The sequence below is a fragment of the Pan troglodytes genome, chromosome 6 (assembly GCF_028858775.2).
Source record: "Pan troglodytes isolate AG18354 chromosome 6, NHGRI_mPanTro3-v2.0_pri, whole genome shotgun sequence".
In the NCBI taxonomy this organism is placed as follows: domain Eukaryota; kingdom Metazoa; phylum Chordata; class Mammalia; order Primates; family Hominidae; genus Pan; species Pan troglodytes.
In genome coordinates, this window is record NC_072404.2 from 87,838,454 (window position 1) to 87,859,250 (window position 20,797).

Consider the following 20,797-nt stretch of genomic DNA (forward strand, 5'->3'; position numbering starts at 1 on the left):
TTAACTCAGATGACTTGGATCCAAGCCTCATTTTCTATTTACATTTATTAGATCAGACCCCTAAATCCTTTGGACTATAAAATAATTATCTGAAAAATGGGAGTTCAAAATCTCTACCTACATCACAGAGTAGATTCAACAGAGATAATGTTATGTGAGAATATTTTCAAGTTTTAAAGTACTGTTATCAGTTGGTACCAAAGGTCATATTTAGATATCTGGTTCCAAACAAGATGGTGTAGACCCAATTTTCCCATTTCCTCCTCTCCAAATACAGCTAAATACCCTGGAAACAATTCAACAGACATTCACAAAAGACCCTGAAAGGTGGAAAGAAGAAGGCAGGAATTAGGAAATGAACCACAGCAAATGTGTAGGATTTTCTTTTCTCTCCCATATATCTTAGACAGCACACCAGGAAGACCTTCAGCCTGGAATGGACAACAGGCATCAACAAACAACAAAAGCAAGAGAACAAAAGAGAAAAGCCTACTCTCCCTGGCCGAAGGGCAAGGAAAGGGGGAGAGTAACTGGGACGTGGGGGCAGCCTTTTTCCTGACCCATACCTAGAAGCAGTGTAGGTTCCTTTAACCTATAAGTGGTGGCATCAGTAGATCCCAGAAAGGGTAACACATCTTGTGTCCATAGTGGCAGCTGGAAGCACCTGCACTGGTGATGTCAGTGAACCCCTGACATCAATCCTGGTCAAATTTAGAAAATAATATAATCTCCAAGAATTACAACTCTGTAGTAAGAAGTTCAGGGACAAACACAATCAATACAATTTCACATTGATTTTGCATTGCTGATTTGAAGTAGTACCTTGGGAATTGTGATTCTAAATCTGTTTGGGTTCTTTAAATAGTTTTTGTATCAAAACACCAAATAATGTTTGCTCTTTTTTGTCTGAAGGCAACATTTATTATCAATTGGTACCAAAATCCCGTATGGGTGACCCATCCTCTTCCCCGTACCTGCCTATATCATGTGGGCAGAGATAAGAGGCCAGAGAAAACACTTTCCACCCTACAGATCCAGTGTCTAACATCCCTACGAGTAATAACAGGTGACCTAGGGAAGTGCTTTCTGTAACTTGCAAGTGGCACCAGCAGGAATGTATCAGGAGCTCCCAAGTCAGGAGAACTAAGCAGACCAAAAATGGCATTGGGAAGAGCTCTGCAAGCTAAATGCATTTGAAACCACAGCCTACGAAACAGGCCAGAACCTACATACCAAACCAAAACAGGGACATTCTTGGCTAAAATGATAGATTTTATTTTAAATGTCCATTTAAAAATGGTCTGTATAACGAATGTCCAGGTTAAACATAAATATAAGCCATGAGTCAGGAAAAACAAATTGGATGAGAAAAGACAATAAACTAATCCTGATAATCAAGTATCAAATTTATCTGACAAGGATTTTAAATCAGCCATCATAAAATTGCTTTAACAAGCAATTATGAATTGTCTTGAAACAAAAAATCTCAGTAAAGAAATGGAAGTTATGAAAAAGTACTAAATAGAAATTACAGAATGGAAAAATAAAATAATAGGAATTAAAATCTTGCTGGGTGGGTCAGTAACAGAGTGGATATAACAGGGCAGAACAATGAAATTAAAGACAGATCCACAAAGTTTATTCAAAAAATTCAAAAACTTGAAATTGTTTCTAATTCACCAACTTGGAAGCAATGAACCAATTCTTATAAAACTATAAACTACCAAAACTAACAAGATGAAGTGCATAACCTGAATAATCCTGTAACCATTAAAGCAATTGAACTTGTAATTAAAATCCTCTTGAAAAAAATCCCCAGGACAGTTGTTTTACTGGAGAATTTTACCAAATATTTAAAGAAAAAGTTGACACCAATTTTACACAATCTTTCCCAGAGAACAGAAGATGAAGGAATGCATCTACTCATTTTATGTGGCCAGTATTACCCCGATACCAAAACCAGATAAAGACAGTACAAAAAAAATTACAGACCAATATTTCTCATGAACATAGACACAAAAATCCTCAGTAAAATATTACCAAGTTAAATAAAACAGTATATGAAAAGAATTATTTACCATGCCCTAGTTGGACTTATCCCAGGTATGCAAGGTTGATTTAATATTTGAAAATCACTCAATGTAATCTACCATGTCAACAGCTTAAATAAGAAATATCTTATGATTATATCAATTGAAAATAGTCTATGTAGAAATTACAAGAAATCTACCAAAAAATTTCCTGCAAATAAATGAATTCAGCAAGTACATGAGATCTATGACCAACACATGAAAATCAATCTCATGTATATATTCTAACAACAAACATACAGAGACTGAAATTAAAAACACAATACCCATTTACATTGCTCAAAGAAAATGGAATACTTAGGTATACACTAAACAAAACGTGCCATATATTTTTGCTGAAATTACGAAATGCTGATGAAAGAACTCAAAGAAGGCTTAAATAATTGGAAGGGCTTATCATGTTCATGGATTGGAATACTCAACACAGTAAAGATATATATTATTGTCAACTTAATCTGGAGGTTTAATACAATTCCTATGAGAATCCCAACAAGATTTTTGTAGTTCTAGAAAAGCTTCTCCTAAAATTTATATAAAATGGCAAAAGACCTAAAATATCTAAAACAATTTTGATAAGAGTAAAGTAGGAAATATCACTGTATTAGTCTGTTCTCACACTGCTATAACAACTTCCTGAGACTGGGTAATTCATAAAGAAAAGCAGTTTAATTGACTCACAGTTGTACATGGCTGAGGAGGCCTCAGGAAACTTATAATCATGGCAGAAGGGGAAGCAGACACATCTTACACGGCGACAGGTGAGAGGGAGAGTGTGTGTGAGTGCAGGGAAAACTACCATTTATAAAACCATTAGATCTGTGAAAATTAACTATCATGAGAACAGCATGGGGCAAACTGCCCCATAATTCAGTCATTTCCCTCTCTTGACACATGGGAATTACAGGTCCTTCCCTCGACACATGGGGATTGCAACTCAAGGTGAGATTTGGGTGGGGACATAGAGCCAAACCATATCAGTCACTCTACCCAAATATTAAGGTTTACTATATAGCTGAAAAATCAAGACAGTGTGGTACAAGTGAAGGGATAAACCCATAGATGAACAGAATCCAACAGTTTATGACAAAGGTGCACACACAATTCCATGAAAGAAGAATAGCCTTTTCAACAAATGGTGCTGGAACAGTTCAACATCCATAGGGAAAAAAAAATAGAGAGAGAACCTTAACCTAATTCTTATACATTAAACAAAAATTAACCCAAAATACACAACAGACTTAAACATAAAAAATAAAACTATACAATATTTAGAAAAAATATGAAAAAAAATTGGGACCTGGGGCTAGATTGAAGAGTTCTTAGACTTGATACCAGAAGTCTGATTCATAAAAGGAAAAATGATAATCTGGATTTATCAAAGTTAAAAATATTTATCTGTAAAAGATCCTGTTAAGGGGATGGAAATACAAATTGCAGACTTGGAGAAAATGTTCGTAAGCAACATATCTGTAAGGATATGTAAAGGAACATGTATACATAAGGAACTTTCAAAACTGAGTTTAAAAAGCAAACAACTGGCAAAAGACATGATCAGATTTGCCACTAATTAGGATATAGATATGACAAATAATCATATAAAAAGATGTGCAATATCATTAGCAATTAGGGAAATGCAAATTAAAACAAAAAAGCAGTACCTCTACACACCTGTCAGAATGGCTAAAATTTAAAAAATACTCATAACCTCAAATGCTGGCAAGGATGCAGAGAAATTGGATCACTTGTTCACTGCTGGTGGGAATGTAAAAGAGTATACCCATTCTAGAAAACAGTCTGGCAGTTTGTCCTAAAACTGAAACACACTTAGTATATAATCCAGCAATTGCACTCTTGGGTTCTTAGAGAAGTGAAAACCTATGTTCACACAAAAACCTGTATGCAAACATTCATAGCAGCTTTATTCATTCATATTAGCCAAAAACTGGATACAACCCACAAGTCCTTCAATGGGTACCCTAAAACAGACTGTGGTACCATCCATGCCATAGCCTACTGGCATATTATACTGCAATAAAAAGTAGCAAACTATTGATACACACACTAGAATGTATTTCAATAGAATTATTTTGAGTGGAAACTCAATCTCAAAAGTTTACACACATTATGATTCCATTTATAGAATATTTTTGCAACAAAGTTACTGAAATGAAGAACAGATCAGTGGCTGTCAAGGGTTAGGGATTGGTCAGGGGGAGGAGATAAGCATGGCTATGAAGGGGTAGCATAAGGGAGCCCTGAGGTGCTGAAACACTTCTGAATTTTGATTGTGGTCATACTTATGTATAACTACACATGTGATATCATCACATGGAACACACACACACACACACACACACACACACGAGTACTTGTATACCTGGCAAAATATGATCTTGTGTATATGTACTTGTATACCTGGCAAAATACAATCTGTAGATTGTACCATTATCAGTTTTCTAGTTTTGATATTGTACTGTATTTATATAAGTTAACATTGAGAGAGGCTAGTGAGGGGTGTCTAAAACCTTCCTGTAAATTCCTTAGTAACTTCCTGTGAATTTATAATTATTTCAAAATTTAAAATGTTTTTAAAAAGCCATATTTGAAAAATTTTGAAATCATTCTGCTACTGTGCAAAACAGATTTGATGATGTCAATATTATTTTAAAAGTTGTATGCATTGAGGAGAAATGACAAGATACAATTCATTGCTCTACATGCAAGTAACTTGAGCAACTAAGAAACAAAGTAGGACAGAGTTTTGTAATCCTTACCTAGGCACTACTTTATAGCCACATGGAATATTAACAGGTAGAAGGGTAAAATACATAAATCATTGGTGCAGGAAGGATATTTAAAATAATATCTTTTATGGTCTGGACATCAACCAATCAATAACAGATTCTAGGACCAACAAGAACAGATGCCAGCCACAACCCAAAATTTGGTACTGGTGCACGACAGTGGAATATCCATCCTACCTGATTTATTTTGGATAAATTGTATTATTTCCTCCACAAAAGATTTATATTCCTAAAATATTGGTATTTCTGAGTACTTCTGACCCGAAAAGACGGGAAAGGGCACTATATTATTGGATGAAGCGTACCTCAAAATGTTGCTAAAGCACATCATGATTAATACCAGTCAGCTACAAAACAATTGTTTCTATTAAGATATTTGAAATTTCATTTTTTACAAACATATATGAAATATCAGTACAAAAACAAAATCAATTTTTGAAGTTTTAGTACTTGAATAGTTAATACTGTTAGGATCGTTTTATGAGTTCTTCCTTGAGGAAGGATTCCAAGGTGCTTTGCAAACATAATCTTAGCAGGTTTATCAGATTAGAAAGATAAATACTGAAAGGTAAAATTAATTTGGTCATACTTAATCTTCTTGAGAAATTAGGATCACTAATTATCAAAACAAATTTAATGAGAAAGGCCAAAGCTCCTATTTAAGGGAAGATAAACAATGTAATTTAGAAACAGAATCTGAAATATGAACACAAAAGCATGAATCTTTTAATCTGTGTGTCAGTTTTATAAAACTCATTTAAGAAATAAATTGAAACTAATTAGCGTTTTCTACTATTTCAGAAAGGCAACTTCCTTCTCCTGAAAAACATCCTGTTTAATATGTATTGTAAAGCATGGCGTATGCTGTCTTTGTTCATGCACATTTTGGACACTTTTTAAAAAAGACAGATTAATTAATTAGTTCAAAGCATTAGTTAATTCCAATTGAAATGCACTACTCATGCAGGTAAATGGGTTAAGATTATGTAATTTTTTTTCCTGTAATAACATAAGAAAACTCACTTAAAATTCATACATATTGAATACAGAAACAAAGCCACCCAGTTCATGCAGATATAACTTCATGAAAATTTAGAGACAACTTAACAGGTTGAAGGGGGAAACCCCCCAGTGTATTACTCTCAGGCTGGAATAAGCTAGATGGATAATTTTAGCCTATATGGATTTGTTCATTTCCATTTTGCCAGGACATTCTATAGTCATTCAAAGTTGTTAAGGTAGGATAACTATTCTGAATTTTTTCCCAGTCATCTTCTATAGGGCTCATTTGCTGGCTCAGAGTTCTACCTGAAGGAAAGAAAATGAGCAGTTATTTAGAATTTATGGTGCTAGTCATTGTGCTTCCAACATGTGAAGGTAAATCTGCATGAAAGAGGTACAACTCCCATTTACAGGTAAGAAAATCTGGGCTCCCAGAGATTAAGGACCTTGCCCAAGAACCCACAGATTAGGGTTTGGAACAGTTTTTCCTGACTCCAAATCTTTAACAATTTCTTCTCCTGTACATTATAGTGTGATCCTACTGGGTTTAATAACATTTCAACTTTAAGAAAAGAATGGTCCTACAAGGCTTAATTCACTTTTGATATGGATTCTAACCCAGCAATGCTCATGGGATGTCAGCACAGAAATGCTTGTGATTGAAAATATCTCAGGAGGATCCCATATTACCGACTCTGAGAGGAGAAATATGATGGGGCTTTATACACACTTTAACCAATCTTGCATCCAAGTTATTTAGTGGTTAACTGCTGTTTCTGTGGCATTTTAAAAAAGACTATATTGGCTTGCTAAACAGCACTCCCCCAAATACTAATATTAGAATCCAGTAGTAGGTGGAGACATTTTTTTCTGCCATGTAGACTGCTGCTAAAACTCCAAAAGTGTACAGAGCTATGACAAATGCACAGAACATAATGACTTCAGTATTTCCAACCCTATTGTGAGAGAAGGAAGTATGTTTTTATGTTTAGTAGCAGTATTATCCTTTAAGTAAAAAGGCAAAATGATTGCTTTACTGTCAGTAGAATAAGTGCTTGTTTAATATATATTTGTACTGAGCCATCCATGTCTTGTTTCTCCTTAATACCAATGAGAAAACTTTTGTTAGTTTTTTCTCTAGTCTAGTTAGTATCCCCTCTCATCTCTCTTTCACTTGTATTCCTCTTATATTAATTTAACAGGAATTAACTTTACTCATTTATGTAAACAGATCTGAAGGTGCAAACATTTCCAGATACATATCTACACATACACTACATACCTCCATACATTCATAAATAGTAAGAACACATATATGACAAAATAATATATAATCTTCAGTTATTAAAATATAAATTAGGATAACAGTAAAGATTTTATGACATCCAGCCCAGTAACATCCAAAATGTACAATTTTAAAATTGCTGCACTAAAATTTCTGCTACCAGATAGGATGGAGTAGCTTATTAGACATGAGAAAACAGAAAGTCTAGATAAAATGTAAAAAAATAAGCAGTTTAAAGAAATCAGAAACTAGCTGAAGCAGCATGGTCTAGAAGGTCTAAGATTCTCAAGAGGGAACCCTGGAGAGGTGAAGGAAGAATTTGCAGCTGCTCTTGTTGTGTCTGGGCTCTTAGAACAGTATAGACTTGGCCTGGGAAGAAGGCCGCTGCTGGACATTAAAGAAACCGAAAGAGTGAGGAATCTTGAGGGACTGGAGTGACAAACATAGATATGAGAGATTTCAAACAGTCAGTCAGTTATCTCCTGACATTTGTCAATTCTGGAGCTGCAGGATCTAGAGGCAAAAGAGTTAAGCTAAATCTCCTGAAAACCACCTCCGAGTTTTGGGAGTCTGGCAATCCTGAGAAGAAAAATATTTAAAAATATTGGTGTTCAAGACCTGCCAAGAGTAGAGTCCCACACAAACATGGTAGGATAGGGTTTGTCCTGTGGATCAAATTCAGCCCGCCCCAATTTTTGTGTGGCCAGTGGGCTAAGAACAGTTTACACATTTTCGAGTAGTTGAGGAAAAATCAAAAGAAGAAGAATATTTTGTTATGTGAAAGTATACAAAACTCGCCCTGGCCCAAGATGGCAGATGAGGCCACCTGACATGTTGTGTCTGAGACTCTGGCACTGAAGACTAATGCAGGACCCCAAGATTGGGAGTTGTGGGTACAGTGATTGAAAGAGGAATATCAGTCAATTATCTGGTATGTGGAGAACAACAACAATGGCGACAACGATGGTTCCAACTGGAGTCCAGCAAGGTAGGGACTCGGTGGTTTGGAAAATGTTGGTATATCCATGGCCTCCTGAAATGTGAGTTTGACGTCAAGTTTGAAGTTCCTATCATGTATCTTACTACTGCCCTAGAAATTGCTGTCCCTGAGCTCGACAGAAAGACAGCAAAGATGTACAGAGGTGGCAAAATTGCCTGACAGATCATTTCAAATCTTTGTGGGCCAGTAACGTACCCAAATTTGAACTAGCTCATTTCATGGCTCTGGGGCCGGGTCCATGGCTGACAGTGGAAATCCCTGATCTGATTCAGAAGAGGGTATTCCAGCACAAAGAGAAATGTAACCAACGAAGGACCAATACACTGAGGCAGGGCAGAGGGACTTTTGATAGGCTACGGTCCTGTTCTCCTGTGTATCACACTTAACTCATCTAACTGCTTCCCGGGACACCTTCCACCTCTAGTTGACACGAAGTAGCTGCAGCAGGACGGGGAAAAAAAAAAAAGCCAAAATACCAAACAGCATTGCTACGGAGTTTCTAAGGCTGCACAGGGAAGGGAAAGACTGGGCTTTGGAAAATCAAGAGGCAATTTTTATCCTCCCCTCAAGTGGAACAACATGTGGTCCTGGAGGCATGGGGGTAACTGGAATAGAGTACATAGTCTTTCTGGTTTCAGGAGACAACCCATCAATAAAACCTGCTTCCTCTGCTTAAAAGAAAAAGAAAGTATACAACACTCAAATTCTGATGTCCACACATAAATCCTTATCAGAACACATGCATGACCTTTGTATATTGACATATGGTGCTTTTGCACAATGAGTGCAAAGAAACTGGATGACCTGCAAAACATTTTCTAAAATCTTTATCACCTGGCCCTTTACAGAAAATGTTTGCCAACCTGCACTAGGATGTTAGTTGAAAACTCTGGTGGCCAAACACTCAAAGAACAGGGCAAACTCAACCCAACCTCACGTTGGCTCAGTTCTGGTTTGGATTAGGGTAATTAGCTTTCACTCTATCTGGCTAGCAGAGGAAGGGCAAATCTTTGCTGGAAAAAGATATCATCATCGGAGCCTCTACATTTTTAAATACACATTTTATATGTATTCCTGCACTCAGAAAATTACTGTACTAACTTTTGTCTGAGCCGAAGTGTGGCACATATGAAGAATCATGACTTAACTGGCAAGTTCAATAGCAATCCAATAACATCCAGTGTTGTAAATAAGTAATACGAATCTATGTCATTTAAAGAAAAGTAAAACACAGGTAACAATATTACCTAAAAGCACTTTTCTTGGCAAGAAAACTTAAAATAGGTGTCCAGAATAATAACATTCTAACAAACTAGATGTTAGTTTCCACTGTAAAAACAGTCCGATAATATAAAGAATAGAGTCTAGGAATTATTTATTTTGTAGTGAATGAAAACAAATAGCAGTTGACCAAGTTACAAATCATCCTGATCTATAAACTGAATTCTAGAACTTGTTTCTCAATGACATTTGGTTCAGAGGACACCAGCATCATATTTTAGGCACCTACCATCCTGTTAAGTCTGATAAGCAGAGATGTGGGAAAAACAAATAACATTGAAATATTATAATTATGCAATATGTTATGCTTGCGTCTCTCTCAGGATTTTAAAATTGACTTTAATAGCTTTTTATAATAAAAAGAAAAACTCAAAGGTGCAAGACAGCTGAGAAGTTCAATATGTCACAGAACTGCAAAATTGTTAAATTCACTTTAATTAGGATATATTAAGGTTTTACAACTGTGGCATAAGTAAATCATAACTCCCAGTTAGAACAGGTCATGTTAATTTTCAGACTATCACATTTTGTAACACATGTTTCATTGGTGTCAATGAAATATAACCAAATCATGCTTAAAAGTTCAGATCGTACAATAATTTTATGGGATTCAACTGCATACAGTTGTACTATTATACAGAAAGGTACAGATATGGCTATGAATACAAAATTAAATATAGACTAAAACTGGATATGTGTACATTTATATATGTTCATATAAATTACAATCTCTAATTTTTAATTTAACTCAGTCCCTAGCCTGTGAACAGTTACCTTATAACATAGGAATGTGGACAGTATCTGAGAAAGTCAGAATTATGCTTGAAAAGAAAGGCCTTTTAGAATGAGACACTTTTTTAAAAGTTAACTTTTTAAAAACTTTGTTTAAAGTTCAAATATTCTCTGCTGTTTTCTTCACCTTTAAGAGCTCCTCAATGACAGAAACCTCTGAACAGGGCTCTAATAATTTAATCACATAAAGTATGTGAATGTGGTCAAATAATAAATCATCAGAGAGTATGCTATTGATCATCTTAGCTAAACTGTAAGTGCTCCTTTAAAATTAAACTCAATATTTTAAAAAATTAAGAGTATCATCAGTAACAGACTTCACCCACATAATTTATGAATTTAAAAACAAGGTTTACATTCATCTAGTCCTCAAAATTATTTTTAAAAAATTCTTCACATGCACGAAAACGGTCTATTTTAAAGCAGGTCAATATTAGAATATTGAGAACTGGAAAATACTAAGGATAATCTAAGACATTCAGGCAACTGGTTATTTTATTTAAATGCTTGATTCAAGGAAAGCATGTCTTTATATTTCTGAGTCCTTAATAACTGCTAGAATGCTAAGCCTTTCAAAACAAAATCAAATATTATAGTGCCACAAACTGTTTCTCTTATGCATCATATCTGACTCCAATTAAAAGATCAGAGTCCTCAGAGCGACGTATTGCAAACAAAAAGTCCTTAGTAGGTGGTGGAAAGTCAGGCCAGGAGTCAAACAGAACCAACAGAGATGACAGAGATGTGATATTCAGCACAGTCTCCTCAGAGAGAAAAAGCAAAACCACATGGCCCTGCTGAAATGCCGAGTTAATTCTCTCTCTTATCTGAGCATTAAACATTACATCGTTAAAATTGTTTCAACTAGATTATTGCCTCTTCAGGTGAGACTCTCATTTAAGAAACACAAACATTCTCAAAGCACATTGCTGAAACACCGTAAAAACTTAATAACCTACCATTTTCTTTGCACTCTTCTGGAGGTTTAGCCTTTTTCGCAAGTCGTGGATCCAGCCATGATGTTGTCTTTGTGTTATGGCTGAAAAGAAAAGAGATCACTCTGAACAGACACATACTAAAAGGAATCAAGTTTATTCCTTAAGAAAAAAAAAAGCAGGGTTAGTCCAACAAAATTGCAATCGATACACTTAATTTGCTTACTGGTTCTAAGTAGCCCTGAAGGAGGTGTAAGAGTAATTGTGCAAGGCAGCTGTAAATTTGGCAACCTCAGCTCCCTGTCCTCAAAGCAGCTATTTTTATTAAAATCAACTAGAATGTTGCCAAGTTAACCTCATTGAAAATGCAGAACTCATCCAGAGCAAAAGGAATTTATTACAAATACAGGATTCTCCAGTTGGAAGAGCACAGTCCACAGGCTCTGATAATGTTTCCTGAGTTTTGCAAAAGAATTATTTTCATCTTAAACCTACCCTTTTCATAAACAGTTGTTTTGTTACTCTTTAACTACAGAGCTGGCAGAGGCAGTACAAAAGTGATGCAGATTACAGCATGTTCTTGGGATTCCTGCATTTTCTCAATAAGTGATTAATAGCAATTTTATTAACTCACATTAAACTATCTTTCATCCAAATACTTCCAACCCAGCTCAGAAGGTAGGGGATAAGACTGCCTGCATTCTAATGTTTCTGAAATGGCATTTCCAGAAATTAATGATAAAATAATATTTTTGAAAAAAATGTTTTCTTGTAAGAGTTTTGCCAGAAATTTAAAAAGTAAAGGAGAGATATTCTAAAAGTAGTGTTTTTTAAAGTGGTTGTGAAATAACCTGCATTAGAATTACCTGGTGGACAACGCATATTAACAATGCATATTCTGAGTCCTCAAAGAACTATCAAATAAGAATCTTTGAGGTGGGGCTACACAATCTCCATCACTGGCAAGCACTCCCAGTACTTCTTATGCGCATTACAATTCAAGAACCACTCATGGCTCACATAACTGCTCATTGGAGCTAAAATGTTTACTGTGTACAGCTGTCTCAAGGGATCTCATCTACCAATGGACAAATTATCAAGAATGTGACATTTATGAGGGGTTTGGGAAAAGAATGAGCAAAGGCACAGGTGTGGGAAAGTGTGAGGTGTTTCTAGGGAACAGTCAGAAGGCCAATGAATGGAACATGAAAGGAAGAATAGAAGAGAGGATGGAAATAGAAATCAGAGCCAGGTAACAGGCATACTTTACTACAGTTGTAAGGAGGTCAAAATGATAATGATGATATAAATTTCACATGTATTCTCTTTCTTTAATGAAATTTAACTATATGTTGCCAATCATAACCACAAATGTTAGCTAGACAATCTGATAAACCAATCTGTACTTACAATGAAGTTTAGACAATTCACCCAGGCAGTATATTCAATCACAAGTGTGTAAAAACCAAGTTCCTTCTTAATGGAGGAACTTTCAAGCCAGGAAAGAGGGAGGATGGAGTCAAGATGAGTAGCAGAAAGCTATTCCGAGGTGTTAAATCACTCTTCAAATAGCATTTTCTGAATGATAATCCATCCCATCTGTCTAGGTATAGAGCTATCTTTAATTTGAGAACTGTGACATAATGACCCTTGGGTCATGAAGTTTCTGCTCCTGAACAAGATACCATTTTATTTCTGACTTTCACATGGAATAAAGAGAAGGTATTCTCCATCACATTCTTAACATTTAAGGGCTCTTCGATGATAAATGCCTCTCAACAGGACTCTAATAAGTTGATCGGATAAAGGCTGTGAATTTGATCAAATAATAAATCAACAGGAGAGCATGCCAGCTTTTATTTTTCCTCAATTTGACCCTTGTAAAGTCTGGTGGTGCTTCATTACCAAGTTTTAGAAGGATATAAAATATTGCAGACACTTTCATCTGGTTCTGGCCCTCGTTTGCATGTCAATATAATCTAGCTTTTCTTCTGAACTAAAGACTTGAAGCTTGAGGATGCAGGCTCTGACTATTCCTAATGTGAGGATAGGGGCACCGGGTTCAGTGTTTGCTGCTCTCATTTTAAAAAAGAAATCACTTAAAAATGCCCTTTATAGACATGCCTCTGTTCAAATTGTGTGTGTGTGTGTGTGTGTGTATGTGTGTGTGTGTGTGTGTGTGTATGTGTGTGTTGATGTCTATGTTTCTATGAGGTGGGGAGAAATCTTGGGAAGTAAGCAAGGAAAATACATTTCTCTTCCTTTTGTCCTCACCTGCTTCTTCCAAATCCTTTCCTCTTTTCGGAGAAAAGTCATTTCTAGGCTCCTTAGATATATTCACAAAAGCAAACACATCCATGGGTAAGTATTAAGGGAACATTACTAAGCCACTGCAGAGAGTCAAATTACCATTTCTATTGCACACCACCATGGGTCTCAAATACTGGCTAATTTAGTAGAGAACTGTGAATTTTCCAGCTTTCCTGAGTTTATATAAAGCATTTCATTACACGCTGATTTTTTTTAGGTTGAACCAGTATTAACGGTGTGTCACTTTAATACATTTTGACAGATTGAGTCTCTTATAGTTAACACCATTTTTAGCTGATCTTCAGAAATGATTCTGAAAGCAATGTGGGTAGCAGTTACCTCCAGTAATTGTCTTAAACATCACATGAAGATCCAGCACAGTATTTTTCAATAGTGGTTCTCACCAGCCTTGTAATTTGCATGCTCCTCCAAGATTCCTTGCAAAGAGGATTATTTTTAATGCATTGGGAGACAACAGACCAACCAGCTCTTCTACTTCCCTTAAATTACATATTTTAAAGCTTAATAATTCCATTTGAAAACCGAATTAAATGTCAGGCAGGAAACTGTGTTCAGAATGGGATAATTGAGGGATTCTTCCACATTCTGCATACTATCTTTCAAGTTTAAGGAGGTTATTTCCTTTCAGTTCCTAGCTAGGGCAGATTCAGGTGCATGACATCAGTTTTCTGTATCTATCCAAACTGTGTGTCACATAAATACCAGGAAAAGAAAATGCCAATGCTATATAATTTTCTATTTCAATTCAAGTTTCTTTAACAGAGACACATACACGTACATAGGCTACATTTGCACATAAACTTTTCTTATTCCAGCTGGACAATGCAACAGATATTTTTTAGGAACTTTGAATCATACTAATATACTACTTCATGTATTTTTAGGATAAAGCTAATGTGGTGATCATGAAAAGTGAGAGGTCAAGTGAAAAAGCCAGTGGATATTTAAGTTCAGTCACTGTCATATTTAAAAACCTGGATGAAAACCAGAAACAATGGTTTATCATATGGGCATATCCCAAACTCTTCTCTGATGTTAAACTAAACACTGGGTCTGTCTAGAGGACTAGAGTAAGCCAGAAGTGAAATTTCAGTCAAGTCCGCATTTCTAGTTTAAATTCATATCAGAATGGCCTTGAAAATATGCAATAGGTGGATCAGCAATGAGCAGACATTTCTGTACAATTTGTAAGCTTAACTTTTGCCAAACTGACAGAAGCAGCAGGTTAATATCCTATCTTCTGAGAAAACATTCTTCTCACATAGAACATGCTTCATTTCAACAAGAAAAGCTATTTACAGTGCAGCACACCATTGCAAAGTTATTCTCACTATCCCGTGTCATTTCTCGATTGTCTACTGTGTCAGGGAAAGCAGCAGGACTTTCAGATATGTCCCCTCATTTAATGCTAATGAGCCTTTGTGGCTAAGCATTATGAATTCCATTTTATAGATGGAGAAACCCAGGTTGGGGGAAGGTGGGTAACTTGCCCAAGGCTAAACAGCTAGTGCGTGAAACTGAAAGAGCCAGCTAGCATTAAACCCAGATATATCTGGTTTCCAGGTACAAGGTTTTTTTTTAGTGGTCTGAAACCAGAGGCATCCGGAACCTCACACTTGGCTTTTTATACTGAGGTGCTTCATTTCACTCCCTGGAATAGTAATCAAGAGTCTGTTTCCCAGCTTCTGCCAGTAGTTTGGAAACAGACTTTTACCTACTGTTTATGGATAGTTAATCACTACTTAAATTCCTTTTTAAGTGTAAATGCTTTGCACTTGGTAAGTATGATATTAAGTTCCATGTGCATAGAGACAAAAGAAAGCACTGTGATTGAGGAGGCATTGATAATACCACTGGAAAGTTTTCTCCTTACAAACCTAAATTCTGTATTTGAATCACTTTCTTTTTCTTTCCTATTCTTTTTTTTTTCTTTTCTAGACAGGATCTGGCTCTATTGCCCAGGCAGGAGTGCAATGGCATGATCTTGGCTCACTGCCACCTCCACCTCCTGGGATCAAGTGATTCTCCCACCTCAGCCTCCCAAGTAGCTGGGACTAGACTACAGGTGAATGCCACATACCTGACTAATTTTTTGTATTTTTCTGTAGAGATGGGGTCAAATTCCTGAGCTCAAGCAATCTGCCTGCCTTGGCCTCCAAATTACTGGGATTACAGGCATGAACCACCGTGCCTGGCCCTGAATCACTTTCAAATCAAATTTTCTTCATTCAAATCTGAATATTTTTCTAAAATGAAGTCTTTTTAGAAACCTGATTCATATAATCTACATATGAATATTTGGTCTTAGAAGCTATATTAAAGAATTATGTTATTAAGAAATGCTATCAATGGATGCAGTATGTGTTAGGAGCAAAATTTAAAATTTTCTTATAGATCATGCCATATTCTATTCTTCTGTTCCAGTTTTTCATTCACTCTAGTGTTTGCCCAGTCAGGGTACAAACCTTTTTTCCATTTCTTAGGTATATACATAACTAGATCTTCAAGGGTAACCTAATTCAAACCTAATATTAAAACATGTTCTCCATTCCTTTCTAATTTCTTTCTGTTTTCTTTTCTTCTTTTCTTTCATTCTTTAATATTGCCAGAGCAAAATGTTTTCACTGCTGTACAACTATTGGAAAAATTCAATTTCATCAACTGAAATTTTCTTAGTGAAATGAAAAATTTTATTATTAAACACATTCCTTTCCTTTGCTCCGTTTTCTCTAAAACTAGAAACAGACTTAAAACAATGATTAATAAGTCCTCCAAATAGCCAATTCTGAATCTCAATCTTAAACTGATAGTTAAATGGTATTTCCCAGCCCCCCCGCCCCCGGGAAATACTATGACATAAGAATAACAAGAGATTAAAGCCAATGACATTTGATTGCATAAAACAATCTTCTGAAGAAGATAAACAAGGTTCAGGTAAATATTCTGGAGTCAACAGCAACTCAAAATGTCTGTGGATGATAAGGTTTCAATAGTAGTAGTGATATCGGTTCAGAGACAGTATCAGAGACAGATTGATGAATTGACTTTAGGTTTACAAAACACTTTTATTATTATTATAAGATCTGGGGTACATGTGCAGAATGTGCAGGTTTGTTGCATAGGTATACACATGCCATGGTGGTTTGCTGCACGCACCAACCTGTCATCCACATTAGGTATTTTTCCCAATGCTATCCCTCCCCTAGGCCCCTATCCCCCAACAGGCCCTGGTGTGGGATGCTCCCCTCCCTGTGTCCATGTGTTCTCATTGTTCAACTCCTGCTTATGAGTAAGAACATGCGGTGTTTGGTTTTTTGTTCATGTGTTAGTTTGCTGAAAAACATAAATTTTTAAAGGTATATAAATTGAGTAGGTTTTACACCATAGTCAATAAAATCTTCAGGATGATTGTAACATTTTCCAAAAGACTTTCTCTTCCTTCTATATCATCATTTCAAAATAATTACTAAAGGCAATGATCGGATATATCTAATTGGTGATAAACAATGGAAACTTGTTCCTTCAAGACTCCATTCACCCAAAGTTTCACTATGTTTTTCTATCTATACATAGGTAATACACAAATAAAGCTACTGTCAATGAGTTCTTTAGTGGTTGTTTCCTAAATAATATTCCTACAATTTCTCTTAAGCATATGAATATTTGCATTTGCCATTTTATCTTTCATGTGTTTAGAAAATATTTTTAAAGAGGTTTCATTACAAATACTGTTTTGGATATTGTGGATGTGTATTGCACACTGTTTTGTCTAAAACATTTATTTTCTGTCTGGAAATTACACCAGAATCTTGTGCAGGCACAAGAAAAAAAATATATGAAAAAATATTCAATGTATCTCCTGTCTTTGTAATATGATTGACAGTAAGCCTAGACCAGATTTTGTGACTAGTACGATATGTCAAGTATAGAATGAGAAAGTATATTTCTGGTGTTGCTGCATACCAAAAATTTGATTTTATATTTCTCTCCAATAAATTTCCAAAGTATTTTATCTTTTCTTTAATAAATGTTGTTTAACGTTTTTTGGAAATGGTAATTGGTAATTTAATTAAAACTTAAGGAGATAGAGAAATAGGAACACAAAAAGAAACATAAACTAATTGTGTGTTTGTTTAGAATTTAAAAGCAAATTCAGCCCTGACAAATATTTGTAAACCATATACAGCCATGACATTTTTCACAGATGTGATTTTCGGTTTCAAAAGCCTGCATTTAAAAATCTGTTATTTAAGATGACATAGTGTTCACTGCCATTCGGGAAGATGGCAGTAAACAAATAGGTTCTTGTTGTCTTTTTGTTTTTTGCCAAAGCAATAGCAGTCTCTTTTGTGTCACTAACTAAACTGACTCCCAAACAAAGAAGTAATTTAATGGGATTCCCAAAACACGTCAATCCAGATTAACCCTGTGGCAGCTCTTCTTTTATGGAATATTTAGCCTCTGGAGTAGTGAATTGCTGGCCAAGAAACTTATAAAACAAATACTATTTGTAATATAAAAGTTTACTTTTTTTCTCAGCCAATGTTTGTTTCTATCGGAGTTAGTATGAGATAATGGGAATGACTTTGTAGAGTGAAAGAGCTCTGTGACCTTGGGAATGTTAATTTGTCCAAGGATGCCTCAAAGTCTCATCTATGAAATGTGGATAAACCAGACACTTTATAGGGTGGTGATGATGTGAAGTAGGCATCACAGCAAATTGGTTAAGAACAAGGACCATGGAGACAGCCTACATCGCGTGAAAGTCTGAATCTTGTCAGTTTTTTTGACTACTGTATTCTCAGGGTTTAGAATGATTCCCAGGACATAATACATGACCAATAAACCTCTGTTGAATAAACAGAATCAAAGAGCCCTGGCTATGTCTGACTTTTTGGCAAGTAGTTACCTCTAAAAGTCTCAGTTTCATAAAGTAAGGATTAAGTGAATGGAGTAAAAACGCTTAACAGATGAACTATTGTTGTTAAGGTAACCCGAATACATCCTTAAAAAGGTGGGTCCTTGATATGTAATAACTCATTTGAATTCACATATTCTCATTTGAATTTACAATTAATATACTGCCTATTTCAAAGATAATGTTAATGAAGATGATGAGTCAAAGAGATTACTGGTTTTACACAGTATTATACATTTAAAAGTCTCCTGAAAATTATGAAACATAAGACATTATTACTATTTTAAAGCATGTTTGGAAGAGTGTGTTCACTTGAAATTTAAAATTATGCTGCATAAAAATATTTTCTCAGCAATTCTCCTTTTCCAATTAAATGTCATTCTATAGGATAGAAGAAATCTGCTTTTATCATTCATCAAAAGAAGCAGTTTGAGTAGTGTGGGAAACATAGTTGGCCTGCTAGTTTACCAGGGTTGCTGAGGGCAGAAAAAACATTTCCCTCTTAAATGCAGAACCTCTAAAACTTCACCTCTTAAATTCAGAACTTCTAAAGGACTCAGCCATATAACTATTTTGCAATATCACATAAACCAATAAATATTTCAAAACATTATTGCATAAAAAAAGACAAGTAAATGGAATTGCTTGTTACCTTAATTCAAAACCTATACTGTTTAATACGTCTTTTAAAACTACATATCTAATGTTTCACTGTAGAGTTCCTTTATGCTATTTAGAAATAACTATTCTATCTATCTATCTATCTATCTATCTATCTATCTATCTATCTGTCTATCTATCTATCTATCTTATACACAGAACCAAAGAATCATTCTCCTTTGTTTCACTTATTTTCTGTTTTGTCATGATCTTCATTTCACAGGATACAGACTTCAGCAAAGTCTAATTAAAGGGTGGGACCTGCCAGAGGAGAGTTTCATTACTGTAAGCAGCTCTCACAATATCTGTACAAGAGAAAAGTTTTTACGGATGTCAGCACTTCTTCCCTCACAAATCTCTCTCATTTTTCTTCTCCTTTCTTTTCCCTCTGGTTTACCTTCCTCTTACGGTATTCTACCTTTCCTTTAAAAAAACTTTTTATTTATTTATTTACTTAATTGATAAACAAAAATCATATGTACTATACTTTTGAAAATGGCTGAGAGTAGATTTTAAGTGTTCTCAACACAAAAAATGACTAGTATGTGAGGTAATGCATATGTTAAGTAGCTTAACTGAGCCATCCCACAATGTGAATATATTTCTACTTTCCCTTTCTATCATGCTTTCTGGTCCATAACTACTTCAGAACTACCTCTGAGACACATGGTGGCTTTGTCCTTAAGACATGTCTTATTGCTCAACCATGCTCCCTCCCCAATCACTGTCTCATATTCTACAAGATCTGCTTCTACGGGCCTTTCATAGTATACAGTTTGTTAGTTACATAAGAATTCTTTGTCATAGAAGCAAAGGTACTCACAGATCAATGACAATGGGTGGGAATGTTGATTTAAATGTAATTAGGAAAGGAAGGAATATTCCAGGGCAAAGAGTGAAAACAGACAGGAGAAAATCAGTGAATACTAAAGAAAAAGTAAAGCACAGTAAACCATAGGCAGAGAGAGAGGAAACTGCAACGTTGTTGGTGGTGATGGTATGGACATGAAGGACCAGACAAAAAGACGCTGATCCACTGCCCGCTCTGTGATACCTGCGTTCATCACACCGAATCTTGAGGTTCAAAGGTAACCTTTATGAAAGACAGATGAATCACAAACTGGGGGTAAGGTGGAGGGTGTTGGGGAGCAGGCGGGCGGGGATGCCTCCAGTCTATGGAGGAACCTTAGCAGGCGTCGTAGACTACCTCGATCCTGCCTCCTCTGTTAATCACCTTCCAGACACAGTCACTTCCACCGTGACTCCAGGCTCCTTCTTTCACCTTAGTCTCCCTCAGCGTCAGCTCTTTCGCCACAGATGAAATTGTTTCCTCCATTTTGTTTTAATTTTCCACCTCCATCCATTTCTGCTCCTAATACTGTCCATCAGTCCTTCCCTCCAACATTAGGAAGATTAAAAAACTACAAACTCGAACAACAAAACAACAACAACAACAACAACAACAACAACAACAACATGCCACTCCTTTGCTTGCCTTTCAAAAGCACTAATGATCCAGTGAAACGAAAACTAAGCAGTTATTTCCTGGGATTTACCAACTAATACATACTTCTCTAGTAGGGTCAGGGGTTTCCTCACCATTCCTAATACACCTAAGGACTTCGTCTTTGTAATGACAGCTCCCATACCTGGAATGCTCTATCTAGCCATTGTTAACTTCTCAAGTCTATGTTATCTC

General features: G+C 35.8%; 1 protein-coding gene and 1 pseudogene across 14 annotated transcripts in view; one reads left to right on the top strand and one right to left on the bottom strand.

Annotated features, from left to right (window-relative positions):
- MAGI2 (membrane associated guanylate kinase, WW and PDZ domain containing 2) overlaps positions 1-20,797 on the bottom strand; it is a 1,434,944-nt gene that overhangs the window by 460,478 nt on the left and 953,669 nt on the right. For all 14 annotated transcript variants that reach the window (XM_024358207.3, XM_024358205.3, XM_003318553.7 and 11 more), the window contains one exon: positions 11,214-11,293. In XM_024358207.3, the coding sequence (XP_024213975.1) occupies positions 11,214-11,293 (80 nt within the window). The remainder of the gene's footprint in view (positions 1-11,213; positions 11,294-20,797) is intronic.
- LOC104007307 (ubiquitin-fold modifier-conjugating enzyme 1-like) lies at positions 7,991-8,567 on the top strand (annotated as a pseudogene).